Source organism: Podarcis gaigeae, assembly GCF_964106915.1.
Source record: "Podarcis gaigeae genome assembly, chromosome: 7".
NCBI classification, from domain to species: Eukaryota; Metazoa; Chordata; class Lepidosauria; order Squamata; family Lacertidae; genus Podarcis; species Podarcis gaigeae.
In genome coordinates this window covers 38,883,487-38,897,671 of record NC_139683.1, presented here as the reverse complement: position 1 = coordinate 38,897,671, position 14,185 = coordinate 38,883,487, and the positions used below count along the sequence as shown (strand labels likewise).

At 43.9% G+C, this 14,185-nt stretch overlaps 1 protein-coding gene across 4 annotated transcripts in view; it reads left to right on the top strand.

Annotated features, from left to right (window-relative positions):
* RP1 (RP1 axonemal microtubule associated) overlaps positions 1–14,185 on the top strand; it is a 183,530-nt gene that overhangs the window by 45,291 nt on the left and 124,054 nt on the right. For all 4 annotated transcript variants that reach the window (XM_083747507.1, XM_083747509.1, XM_083747508.1 and 1 more), the window contains 8 exons: positions 749–825; positions 1,346–1,377; positions 1,740–1,869; positions 2,616–2,719; positions 4,260–4,433; positions 5,269–5,481; positions 11,283–11,460; positions 13,820–13,951. In XM_083747507.1, coding sequence (XP_083603633.1) covers positions 749–825; positions 1,346–1,377; positions 1,740–1,869; positions 2,616–2,719; positions 4,260–4,433; positions 5,269–5,481; positions 11,283–11,460; positions 13,820–13,951 — 1,040 coding nt within the window. The remainder of the gene's footprint in view (positions 1–748; positions 826–1,345; positions 1,378–1,739; positions 1,870–2,615; positions 2,720–4,259; positions 4,434–5,268; positions 5,482–11,282; positions 11,461–13,819; positions 13,952–14,185) is intronic.

Genomic DNA, 14,185 nt, shown 5'->3' with positions numbered 1-14,185 from the left:
GCATACTGTATTGAATGAATTGTTCTAAATATAATCTTGTCCATGCAACCCAGTACTATGCAAGTTTATTTGGAAGTAAGTCATTTGACTGCAATGGGACTTGCTGTTCTCAAATAAGGTTGCTCCCAAACAAGGGAAACCCAGCCAGATTATTATTATTATTATTATTATTATTATTATTATTATTATTATTATTAGGATTTTCACAACAAAACATTATAAATGACCCATTCATATTTATTTTGTTCTTGTACCCATTCATTTCCTTTAACATACAGATTTTTATCTTCCTATATTAATGCTAGCCCCCAATCTATCGATAGAAATCACACACCGCTCAAGACGGTAATGGCTTCATCCAGTAGAGATCTTTCAGTACAGTTTTAATTTTATGGCAATCACATTTTTTTTCATAAACACAAGAATTGTTTGTGCCTGTACTTGTGTGTGTGGTAGCTTTCATTCTTCACACAGCTGTGCACCAGTTTTACAATACTGAGATTCAAGTTTCTTAGGGGGAAATACTCATTATTAAACTTCTGAGAGAGAAGTTAACAAAAATGTGGCTCTTTTTAAATATTTGTCTTTTCCTAAAGGTAGACCTTTATCTGGTCCCACAACCATGTTTCTGATATGTAACCTAGAGTTGGTCAAACTAATAACCCAGGTTCATTTTAATATACTTGAGTTTATAAAGAGCAGCATGGAAATATGTATTATTATTAAATAATGTGTTTCCCCCCCAAAGGTGGCTAGATCAAGGAGAAGATGATGGCAAAATTGTTAGAGAACTGTATGTCACTCTTGACGACACATTTGCTGGGAGTAAGTATAAACTACTGGCAGACAAGAACATTTCATAGAATCATAGAATCATAGAGTTGGAAGAGACCACAAGGGCCATCGAGTCCAACCCCCTGCCAAGCAGGAAACACCATCAGCACTCCTGACATATGGTTGTCAAGCCTCTGCTTAAAGACCTCCAAAGAATGAGACTCCACCACACTCCTTGGCAGCATGAGTCATGGCACTTTGTGGTGTGTCTATAGGTCACATTCTGGGTGTTTCAATGTTGGTTGTGCATGCAACCAGTATATAATTTCTTTGATATTTAAGGTTTAGCACCGATATCCGCTTCAAAGCCTTAAGGCTTAATCAGTCTGAGACTGTATTCTTATGCATGTTTAGTTATGAGTAAGCCTAATTGAATGCATTGGGACTTACTTCCGGAGCAACATGCGTAGGATCACAATGTTTCCCTGGAATTATATAGGATTTAAGTCTTGTTGATTCTAGCAAATTTGCCCCTTAGACTTTACTCATGTTAGTGTTTTTATTTCTGTAGGACAAGAGCTGGAAATCAAAAGAGCAGAAATGGTAAAATTCTACCTTCTATCCTTTTCTTTAAAGCTTTAAACAAAATTATTAGACCCATTTAAATCATGCTGTACAACATCTGTGACTGTCCATGTGTTTTGCACAAGCAGTCTTTGGCAGGAGCCATAGGTTTGTAGTAGAAATGGGCACTGTGGAAGCACAAGGTACAGTCCTTAATTAGCATCTCCAGCTAAAAGGTCATGGGTTGCAAGGCTAAAACTCTTCTGATGGACACCCTGAAGAACTTCTGCCAGTCAGAGCAGACAACAATAGGCTGGTTGAAATTTATATTAATTCAGTGTAGGATACCTGATGTGTTGCCGTTTGTGTGATGACTTGTCATCTGTCTTTCTTTTAACCAGTGGGCAGCTGAAAAATGGAAATTTCAGAAAGGCAATACACTTCAGTTTTACAACAAGGTATCCCATGGATTCATATGCCTATCTCCTGATGGAACTGTTCATGCCCGTGGTGACAAGAAAGATAAATACGGTAACTTTATTGTCTCTTCTTTGTGATCATGGTAAATTTTTGTTAACCCTTTTTGTGAAAAGAACTCTCTAAACTTTTGTAGATGTACAGTACAGAGTTAAGACAGTAGATTATTTAAACGAAATTCTTTGTTTTGTCATCTCATTACACATATTAAGGCTAAGAGGAAGGGACAGCTCCTTGAGCCTTTGTTGTACTGGCTGTAGAACCACACAGAAATGCTCACATTGGGTTTGTGTAGCTTCACAAATGAGAAGCAGCAAAGATCAAGCCTGGGAATTGCTCTATTCATCCCAGACACTTTCCTCTGTAATTCTACGTGTGTGTGTGTGTGTGTGTGTGTGTGTGTGTGTAGAAGGTAGCTTGTAAGACCTAAGTGCTGATAGCAGCAGTGTACACTACCTGCTTAAAATGCAGCAAGGTCATTTCTCCACACTGTGATTCAAATTGTATCTGCACATCCTTGTTTGTATCAGTATGGCTGGGTGTGTTTCAGTGTCACCCACTGTCTAGTCACACTAGTGGGCAAGGATAAACATTCCTGAGAGAACAACCTTGATATAGCAATTTCACCACCAGGACCATCACCAGAGAATCTAAAAGCCTCACATTTTATCTGTGAGAGGAACAATATATTTCAGAAAGAGTAAATGTCATGCTGTCTTTTGGGTTTTAAGGGTGAGAACATCCCAGACAAAATGCTATGAAACAGCTGATCAGGTTTTTTGCTTCTGTTTTTTTTAAAGGTCTTTTCGATGTGGCCATCAAAAAAGGAAACACATGGGTGTTTAAAAGTCACCCAGTGCCACACCTAGCCCTTGGCTTTGCTCATGGTTCAGTTGCTGGAATGGTATGAAGCTGCCCAGGTTTTCCCCATGTGTCTATGAATTTCCAAAAATGTAAATTGTATCGCAAATATAGTGGTCACCAAAACCAGACGTATGTGATGAATCTTATGAACCTTGCCTCCCCACCCCCATTTGTAATCAGTTTTTTGTTTATAAATAGCTAAATATTGAAATATTAAGAAGTTTGTTTTCAGGATGAGATTACAGGGGACAAATTGTGCCAGCATATTTCAAGTGACTATTCTCAAACTGTTGAAGCCTTCAGGATTTGTCCCTGCAAATGTGTGATACTATTTTAGAGTGAATAATAAGAAAGAAGTAAAATAGTTGCTTGTTTTCACTATTTAAAATAGCAATGTAGCTTTCTTTTATGCATTCTCACTGGAGCATAGTAGGAAAGCTATATTTGTGACATATTAACAGTTCTTGAGGGACTTTTGGATTGAAATCATGCAGAGAAAGTGGAAATAAATAAAAGGTTAATACCTTACATTTTGTGGGTGGGTTTGAATTACTGTATTGGGCTCCATGATTTTGGTTCAATCTTTTCTCTTTGGCATAACCAAAACTACTAATGCTGCTGATGTTGAGAATCAGCAAAAAACCCATACAGATTGCATTCAGTAGATAGGATGAAATATGGCAAGATCAGGAACTGATTAATATGCAGCGCAGTCTTCCCAGCATGAAGGGAGTTGTTGTCCAAAAACATCAAGAGAGCACCAAGTTGACCAAAGCCAACACAGTTTAAAGAGAGAATCAGAGGGCAGTGGGGTGTGGTCCTAAAAAGTTTTGTACCACAAAGAAGTCTTCTTTGCCTAGAGTGTTTTATTCCAAAGCTGTGCACTGTGCTGCTGTATTTTTATACTATTGCCTATTAGTACCCGTTATAATTTACTTAATACTATGCTTTTAGCATTCTAGCTAAGAGCTCCATCCATAAAACCACAGCGATGCCTGTAATGCTGGAGGATTATCCCACAAATCATATTTGCTGGTTTGGCCTTAATAATGTCTGTTTTTTTCTTCATAAATACAATGTAACGGGATTTCACTCTTATAAGAAGTCACAGATAGTTTCTACTGGAGATAATGATAAGGTGGAAATCTTGAATTCGAACTGAACTGCCAAGAGACTTTGGTTTTAGAGTATGATCTTCTGATTTGACGCCTTCTGTGTGACCTTTTGCAGTGTTGTTTGTTGAAGGTGCTAAAGTACCCTTTAAGAAATAAAGAGAGGTGAAATTATCTGGATACTTTATATCTCCAGATAGCGAAATCTGAGACTTGAAATCCTGCAGCGTCCAGCAGCGTCAGACTGCAAGCCTGAAGGCAACAGAAGAAAAATGTCCCCATAAAAACTAATGTGTTAAGGATTTTATAAATTGTTGAACTAAATAACGAATAATAAATGAATAACAGCAAGGTGCTTATGGCAATCTGCAGTTGGCTCTGCAGTTTGGGTGCAAAGAAAACCATGACTTTTTATCTGGCTCAGTTTTCAGTCTAATATACTGATTAGTCCCCTCTTGCCCTTATTAGAACAATGGTGACGTCCACTGTGAGCTGCAGGTTCACGTTCAGCCAAGTCGTTGCGCAATTCTGGAATCTGCCCGGAACCCAGGGCAAATGGTGACTTTCAATCTCCAAGGCACTGTAGCTGATGATGCCACAAGCTATGCAGGACTGACAAAGGAGTTTGTAGTTCATGTTAAGGTGAGATTGGAGGAGAAAGGCAATTGGGTGGTATGTGTCATAAGCCACTGCCTTAACTGGTTTCAACAGATGAGAGAGATCTCTCCACCCACTAGGTGGAGCTGAAGACTGCAATCGTCAAAATCACTGTGTGAGGCTAGGGTTTCTTTTTAAATCCCTTTGTTGTTCCTTGTGGCCCTGAATAATTCTGCCATACACAACCAAAAGGCAGGTGAGGTTGTGTGCAAACACATATAAAAACAACCAAGTCTGATATGTAGGACTGCTTCACACTTTGTGTGTGATTCCCCCCCCCCCCTTTCTACGTGGAAATAAGATCTATTTTTTTTTTAAAAAAAGCTGTCACTTGCAAAGTGGAGCACAAGTTTTATTTCCCTGTGAAAAGATAAACTTCCCACATAGGTTTTTATTTAATTGGAGCAAAATAAATATATGTGCCACATTTCACAAGTACCACATTTGTCTTAGAGCTGAGAACTAGGAAATACTTAGGCTTGGTTTTAAGCAAACCACTATCTCTCAGACCCCCTCTCCCAGCATCTACTAAACCGGCTGAAGTAAGTGGAAGTGCAATGCTACACATGACATCTCCTCAAAAGTAAGTCCCAATGAGTTATTTGACACTTACTTCCAGGTAAGCTGGTATAGGATTGCAGCCTTACTGGCTTGTATCAAATGCGTGGGAGACCTGGCACCATAAAAAAAGAAAACATTTTGTGATTTGCTGTGGGTAACAAGGATTAGAGGGTCACTGCACTGGGATGAAAGGTGAAGAAGTACAGAACTGTTTGAAAGGCCATATTATTTACAGCTGGTTCTTTTTGCTGATTTCTAGGGAGTGTTCCACAACAGTGCCATAATTTTGCTCACTACTAGCTACTGCCAGTCTCTCTGCCTGAGGCCTGATGGGAGCTGCAGTGGAGCAGGAAATCAATCTGACGACTCTTACTGGAGAGTACATAAAATCAGCTCTGGGGTTTGCATGTTTGAAAGTGTAAAAAACCCAAGAATGTATCTGAGGATCAAGGATGGGCAGTGTAATGGAACGGTAAGGAGCTCCTGTTCATGCTTTCTCTGTGGATGTGAACATAACTTGCCACAAGAAGAAGCAATTTTAAGTGTGCTAACACAGAAGAATCTGGCTAAGACTTGACAGTACTATGATTTTTGTTTCCCAGAAATATGGTAAAGATTATATGAGACAGGTGTCGTAATATGAAAGAACCACTGGCTATGGCCTGAGTAGGATGGGATTCCTGGGAGGAACCAGGCAGGGGCAGAGCAAGGTGGGGGCAGTGGGGGCCTACCGCCCCAGGTCTGGTGGAGGATGCATACAAGGCATGCAGGGAGAGAACGCGAAGGAGCCAGGCAAGCAGGCAAGCAAAAAAAAAAAAAAAAAAAGCTGAACAACTTAGGCCGGGGGCAGTAAACTTTTTCAGCAGGGAGCTCACTGTCCCTCAGATCTTGTGGGGAGCCGGACTATATATTTTTTTTTTTTGGGGGGGGATGAACGAATTCCTATGCCCCACAACTAACCCAGAGATGCAATTTAAATAAAATCACACATTCTACTCATGTAAAAACACCAGGCAGGCCCCACAAATAGCCCAGAGATGCATTTTAAATAAAAGGACACATTCTACTCATGTAAAAACATGCTGATTCCCGGACCGTCTGCAGGCTGGATTGAGAAGGCGATTGGGCCGCATCCGGCCCACGGGCCTTAGGTTGCCTACCCCTGCCCTAGATGAACCAACCCAGGTCCTGCAAACATCATTGGAGGTCCTTTTCCATGTGCCTCCTTCTGAGGTGTGGCAACACGAGAGCAGGCCTTTTCTTTGGTGGCTCCCTGCTTGTGGAATGCTCTCTCCAGGGAGGCTTGCCTGGTACCTTCATGACATATATTTAGGTGCCAGGCGAAAACATTCCTCTTCTCCCAGGCCTTTGGCTAATTAAATAATCTATGGCCTTTAACCGTTATTATGTTATGTATTTTTGTATTTTAATATTGTAAACTGCCCTGTTATCCCCAGATGAAGGGCAGTGTAGAAATGTAATGAATAATAATAAAAATAGGAAAGCTTAAAACTTTTTTTAGAAAACAAGGCCTGTTTTATTCTGTAAGGGGTTATACAACAACCTTTATAACAACCACGGTTATGTAAAATGTTTCAAATAGTCATGCTAGTAATTCCTGTAGATAGAGTGTGCCTACCTTATGAGTCTCTCTCCTCCCCATGGATCAAATTGATTAACTGCGGGTTTCTTGATAATAATAATGTTAAATCTGGTTTTAAGGTCAGTGCAAATTGCTGATTAAAACTGGATGGCACCCTATAATATGCCTGAAGTATTGCATCTAATAAGTATCAGTAGATCTTTAGTAATGTGAATGTCAATGAATATACTGAAATGGCCATTATAATGTTGTGTCAAACAGTACTATTAATAAGATGGCTGAGCTCTCAGGCTCTTAATAATGGCTTCTTCAGAATAGAGATAGACTATTAGAGGGATAAATAGTAATATTACTTTAAGTATTATCCTGGGAAGCCAGTAGGAGACCTGTTATTTTGGAAGCTGTGTCAGATTTTACAGGAAATGTTATGTTTAGAAATCCACTCCATGTTTTAAAGTCGTTCAGTATACCAAATTTGGAGCAATTCTTTCTTTGGCTTTACTTAGGGATTTGCTCTTTGTAGGTTGAACAGAGTCAAGCCGCCATGAGAGATTTTGGTAGGCTGCATTCTTTGTTTGGTTTGCACAGATTTATTTAATTAATCAGATTTCTTCTGTCTTTAACATCTTTTCTGCATCTTTTGACCACTGAACTGCATGTTGAACTGTATATGAATGTGTAATGGTTATAGGGGTTGCTCGTGCGTAAGTTGCCGCCACTCCTGGCCAGGTTACCTGGTTGAACCCTTTCTGTCTGGACAGCCTTTCACTTCGTGGCTGTCTCAGTCGCTGGCAGAATCCGTCAGTGGGCGTTTCTTGAACTTCTTCCAGCAAAGAAGTTCTTTGACACCAAGTCTCCTCCTACTCTCCCTGCGCGGAAGTCTTCTGCGCAGGGAGGGTGTGGGCAGCGGAGCACCCGTGCTCTCTCCGCTGGTCTCCAGTGAAGAGTCCTGGAGCCTCCTCTCTGATTCCCCCATCTGCCCCCCTTCTCAGTACATACAGCGCCCCCTTATAGTACAGTAGCCCTTCCTTTTCCTCAAACCCTCCATGGTTTTCCCTTCCGCCCCGGAGTTCCCTGATTTTAGTTTAAGCAAACCCGTCGTTTCTAGTAAGCCCGGCCAGTTCTCGTTTCCCAACCAACGCTCCCCTACACACCCATCGGTTCTCGGGGAACACGTGTCGGATCTCCGGCGGTCCCTCTCCTTCCATGTACTCCGGCCTCCGGGAGAGAGCATCTGCTCTTACGTTTTCCTCTCCCGGCATGTATCGGATCTCGAAGGAAAACTTAGAGAACTCCTGTGCCCATCGAATCTGTCTCTGGTTGAGTACTCGTGCAGTCCTCCAGTATTCCAAGTTCTTGTGATCCGTACAAACCTGGATCTTGTGCTGCGCCCCTATTAACAGATGTCTCCATCAGCGAAACACTGCATAGATCGCAAGCAGTTCGCGTGTAGTTTTGCTCCGACTTGCTCAGCTTCCTCGAGAAAAAGGCACATGGCCTCCAGCCCTGCTTGGCCCCTGGCTGCAAATGTACCACTCCAATGGCTCGGTCGGACTCATCAGTCTCCAGTCTCATGGGCTTCTCCAGTTCAACGTGCAGGAGCTGCTCTTCTGAAGCGAACGCCTTCTTCAGTCTTTCAAAGGATTGCTGGGCACTTTCTGTCCAGGCGAACTTCTTTTTGCTACTGAGACAATCTGTGATGGGCGCTGTCAAGTGGGCGAAGTTCTTGATGAACTTCCTGTAGAAGTTGCTGAACCCTAGGAACCTCTGCATGTCCTTCCGGGTTTTAGGGGCCTTCCATTCCAGCACCGCCTGCACCTTGCTTGGGTCCATAGCTAGGCCCTTGTTTGACAACTTGTACCCCAGAAACTCAACCTCTCTGGCGTGAAATTGGCATTTTTCCAGCTTGACCCACAACTGGTGCTTCTGCAGTCTCTTTAGCACTTCCCTGACATCTCTGACATGTTGCTTCTCATTGTCCGAATAGATTAAGACATCGTCCAAAAAGGCTACGCAGTTCTTGTACAGCCGGGACCCCAACACGTGGTGCATGAAAGCTTGAAAGCAGGCGGAGCCCGACTGTAATCCAAATGGCATAACTAAGTACTCAAAGGCCCCCAGGGGGGTGAACATGGTGGTTTTCCATTCGTCCCCCTCCCTCATCCTAATCAAATTGTATGCTCCCCTGAGGTCCAGCTTGGTAAAAAATTTCCCCTGCCTCACCCGTGTTAAAATGTCATCAATCCTGGGCATTGGGAAGGTCACGGGTTCTGACACCAGGTTGACGCCCCGGTAGTCCACAACTAGCCTGGGCTGATTAGTATCCTTTTTGTCCACAAAGAACACCGGACTGCCCCCCACCACCTTTGATTCTCTTATGAACCCTCTCTTCAGGTTCTTGTCAATAAATTGCCGCAACTCCTGCATCTCCAGGTCAGACATGGCATACAGCTTACCCAGTGGCAGCTGAGCCCCTGGGAGTAAGTTGATTTGGCAGTCAAAGGGCCTATGGGGGGGGGGGTAGTCTGTCGGCCTCATTCTCGCTGAAGACTTCCTTCAGGTCAGCATATTGTGGTGGCACCTCCCCCTTTGGCTCCACAGCCAGCCCAGCCACCCTGGCCACTGTCATCCTTGGGTTCTCCCCCCCAGACAGTGTTCCAAGCAGTAAGCTGACCCAAAGGTGACTGACCGCTGATGCCATGACACTACTGGATCATGCAGTGCCAGCCAGCTCATCCCCAGTATTATTGGGGGTCCTGCCTCATTGGCGGGGTCTGGTGTGTCACTCCCCCCCCCCCGAAGTTCCCTGCCATCGATGGTGGTCACTTGCAAGGGAAAATCCAGGGGCGGCAGGTGGAGTTGGTGCTCCAGAGCGAAGTCCCTGCTGAAGAAATTGCAGGAGCTGCCTGAATCCAGCAGCCCCTCGACCTTGACTGGGTGCCCATTCGGGAGTTCTAGCATCACTTCTATGGCTATAGCTGCCCTGGGAGGGTCAGGCTGGAGTACTTCTATTAGTTGCTGGCCTGGCTGCTGCCCCCGCTGGTTGGCAGCCAGGCATTATCGTTTCCCTGCGCCTGCCCTTCCTCCCCCTTCTCCTCACAGCCAGCAGCTCCCACCATCCCTTGCCAGGCCTTTCTTTGAGGGCAGACCCTGGCAAAATGTCCTGGCCGTTGGCAGAGGAAACACTTCTTGGTGGTTTTCCAATCCTTTCCCTCCCTCTTGCGACCTTCACTGGAGTTTGAAACCTCTCTCGCGCGCCATCTATTTCCATTGGCCTGGGAAAGCTGTCTCGGTATTTCAGGAATGCGGTAGTCATGGCAACGTTCCCCTCTCACTTCGTGGTTCTCCTGCCGCACTCCAATCGCAAGCACAGCCTTGGTCAGCTGATCCATCGACTGCGGGTGGGCCACGCAGGACAGCTCGTCCTTCACAGTTGGGGACAACCCCTCCTCAAACAACATTTGAATAGGTTCAGAGTCCTGATCCCACCCGAGCTGGTGGATCAACATCGCAAAGCGCGACCAGTAGTCTCTAACTGATTGGCTTCCCTGCTTGCACCCCATCAATTCCTGCCGAGTCACACTTTGCTCCACTTCACTGGAATACATCGCATTCATCGCTTGAAAAAATTTCCTAAGGTCCTTCAAGGCAGCATTTTGCGTCGCCATTAGGGGCCTGATCCATTCGCGTGCCCCATCCCCTAGATGCCCCACAATATAGGCTACCCTTTCCCCATCATCAGCAAAGTCATTATGCTGCAGTTCCAAAGCGTACTCTATTTCCGTTCGGAACGCGTTGTAGTCCTGGGGCTTCCCCCCAAACTTGTGTACCAGCCCCGGTACCTTCCTTGCGATGGGGGTGGGTCTGACCTGTGCATCCTGAGTCTGTCTTTCGTCCAGCCGCACCGTCAGGAGAGCCACATGCTGTTCCAAATCTCGGTTCCTCTCTACCAGATTTTGCACTCCAGCTGCTTGCTCCATCTCTCCGGCTTCTCTGGTTTGGCTCATTGTGCTGCCTCCCTGTAGCTGCGCACAAGCAACGTCGGCGACTGATGGATTGCTGTAATGGTTATAGGGGTTGCTCGTGCGTAAGTTGCCGCCACTCCTGGCCAGGTTACCTGGTTGAACCATTTCTGTCTGGACAGCCCTTCACTTCGTGGCTGTCTCAGTCACTGGCGGAATCCGTCAGTGGCCGTTTCTTGAACTTCTTCCAGCAAAGAAGTTCTTTGACGCCAAGTCTCCTCCTACTCTCCCTGCGCGGAAGTCTTCTGCGCAGGGAGGGTGTGGGCAGCGGAGCACCCGTGCTCTCTCCGCTGGTCTCCGGTGAAGAGTCCTGGAGCCTCCTCTCCGATTCCTCCATCTGCCCCCCTTCTCCACTGGTGTTACGCTGATTTCCTTCCCCAGCTGATGGGCTACCTCTCTGCCTGCTGGGACCCTCTCCGGCATCCCTTTGGAGCCTTCCCTCCGCCTCTAGCTCCGATAGCAGTTCCCTGACAGAATGCTTTAGCTGAGATTCCTTCATCGCAGGGGGTTGGACTAGATGACCCTAGGGGTCCCTTCTAATTCTATGAACTCCCTTGCTTTAATGAGAAATTTACCAGAAAAATAATCTTTGTATTGATGTGTGGACACATTCAGCTGATTTCTTGTTATTATGCTGCTTTCTTACAGGGCACAGGAGATGTGGACTGTCATTTTAAAGTGGAAAAGAATTTAGAAAGTGGGTCTGTAAGCCTAGAATCTGCACGAAACAGAGGGATATATGTAGGTCTCCTGCCTAATGGTCAGACCAAACCAGTTGTTCATACTGGAGAAAGCAACATTTGGTTTTACCCACAAGTTGTCAAATGTATGTCACATTCTAAACGGTTGGTCTTTCACATTAAAAATATTGTTTGGAGTCTTTTTAGAAAGATAAAGACATTGATTGAAACTAAAGATGAAAACTGTATTTGAGGCACTAATGCAGGGCCTGTTTATGAAGCATTTGCTTTATCGTACTGCAATAATCAAACATTAATACTGTTTTAATTAATGCAACTCAGTGTTATTGTGTTGATCAGGCAGCCCAGGTGATTTGCAGGAGTGGCCCAGGTAAGAGACTGTGCCATTTCATGTATCCCATTGCAGTTTCTCAGTATGCAGTCTACAAAATATACCATCCTAGAACCAGGCTCAGTCGAGAATTGCATTTAGAGGGGTACTTTTAGTTGAACGTAACTGTTCAGAGCCAAACCAGAGTCTGGTGGTGCAGTCCTTTAGAATTCCACCAGAGTGCTGGAACCTCTCTCTGATTGGCTACCAAGACAGCTAACCAAATAGGAGGTGCGGAGCAGCCCTTTCTGAGGGAGTTTTTAGACAGGGCTTTATTTGAGATGGAGACAGGGATTAGGACAGGGTTTGTCTGAGGGAGTTTGGTTCAGAATTGAGTTTAACATCTGTTCTATCTATAGCTAGAGGAAGGAGCCTCATAGCTTAGTTAGTAAGACTGCAGTGAGTGTCTTGGGGGAGTATACAGACAGGAGTTAACTAGAGGGCTGAGTCTGAGCCAGGAGAGATAGCAGGTGTGCAGATACAGTCCACCTGGGTCTCATCTTAGTCAGGAGGGGAGAGATCTTCTAGAAAGAGAAAACTCCCAAACCCCTTAAAAAGAGTGTGGTGATCCCCAGGGTCTATTATACAATTTGAAAATACCTCAGCCGAACTAAGTTTTCACTCACACAAGAACCCAAAAAGATAACTGGTGGTAATTTAGAAATTAAATTAATTGTCGTACCATACAATAGGTTCACTACAGGTTTAACTGAGTGCAGTCAGCGGTGGTAGATCCGTTACAGTTACTTTCCATTTAAGCATCATTAGGAGGCAATGCAGCACTGCAGCACTTTCTTAGGTAGACTAAGTAAGCAAGGTTTCATGTGTGTGTGCACACATCTATCTATCTATATGCACATACTTTTATCTCACAGTATTACTACCTGGCCAGAGCCCTTAGGGAAAGGATATATTTTTTTATCATTCTGAAGAAATAATAAATGAATGCATGATCTTGCATCCCAGACTTTGCTCCTGCAAAGTAACTTTGCTGATTTTCTTCTCCCCAACAACACCTCCTGCATAGTACTAGAGGGTTGGGAAGAAGTCACTCTGGGACTGCAGGGTGTGAGGGGAATAGGCAAACATCAGCTTCCCCCTTTTGCTGGATCAAAGGCATTCCATGGATGGAAACAGCCTTTCTATCTGTGAAAGGCAAAGTCTGGATCCATCCTGTGAAATGGTCTCATTTAGGATCATATTTAGGCCAAGCCATTAACCTCCTTGCATTTGTAACTATTCCTTTCATGTTTTTTTGACTTCCTGGGGGTATTGAGTTGGGGAAAATTAAATCAGTTGTTCAATTTGCATTTCTTGTCACAACTTGGCAAGTAGATGAGTGCTGAAAGCTCCTATTAGAGACTGGTGTGAGGGGTTACAGTATATGAGAGCAGGTAGAGAAGCTGCCTTGTTGTTCAGAGATGGGAGAGGGTTTGTTAGCTGGGCTGTAGAACCTGTCAGTGGCTGTGTGGCTGGACTCCCCTCCTTGACTGAAAAAACTGAGCTGGACCATGGAGTCAGGGAGCCAGCCCCAGGGGAACTGGAGTGGTTAGAAATCTTCTCCATCATGGCCAGATTTGATTATTGCAATATTTGTAAGTTTAAATTTTTCAATGGATTTTAAAAGCTGCAGCTTATTTCAAAGAAGATGTTGCCAATTTGAAATCTATAACTCTACATCTGATTCTTCTTTGCTGCTGCAGTATGCATAGGAGCAGAGCTTGGTGGACTGTGCACACATTTAATTTTGGCTGAAGAAGGCTTATGGCAGTGTTGTCTTTTTAAAGAGAAGGAAACAGAATCATGTGGTAGTGGAATATACCTCAGGGACAAGCCACTTGAAGCATACATAGCTGATAACACATGACTTGGATTTCCAAAGCAGTAATAGGAATTTATTACCATCTCATTTTGTGTAGGGAGATATTAAGGAGTGAGCTTCTAGGAGACCAAACTCAAATATGTATATCTTCCACAATGCATAAAGATAAAACATGCATTAATAATATGATATATTGAAAAACTGCAAGACCTATTGCCTTCTTGATTTTTGGGGACATTTCTAGAGAAATAAAATATGATGACCTTTAATCTTCCTTTTAATTAAATTTCAGTTGGCAGAGAGAAGCCTATGGGAACATCTGCAACGCCTGCTCAGCAGAAAGAAGTGATCAGAGAATCCAAACACCAACAAGCAGGAACTCAAAATTTAGTGTCCTACAGATGTTCAGATTCTCCTCCCGCAAGTAAGGGACCATGTAAAACAATAGCCCTATAGTGCAGCATTAATGTTGTCTTGCTTCAGTTTGGCACCTAATTGATGAGACTTGATTTTTCTTACCACTTAAACTCTACAATGAGTTGCAGATGGTGACCTTATGCTGTCATAGAGCTTATGTCATCTGAAATCACTCCAAGTTATGGCTAGAGCTGGCCAAATATTTTTGCTTTCTTTCACTTTCTCATTTTTCCAATCTTAA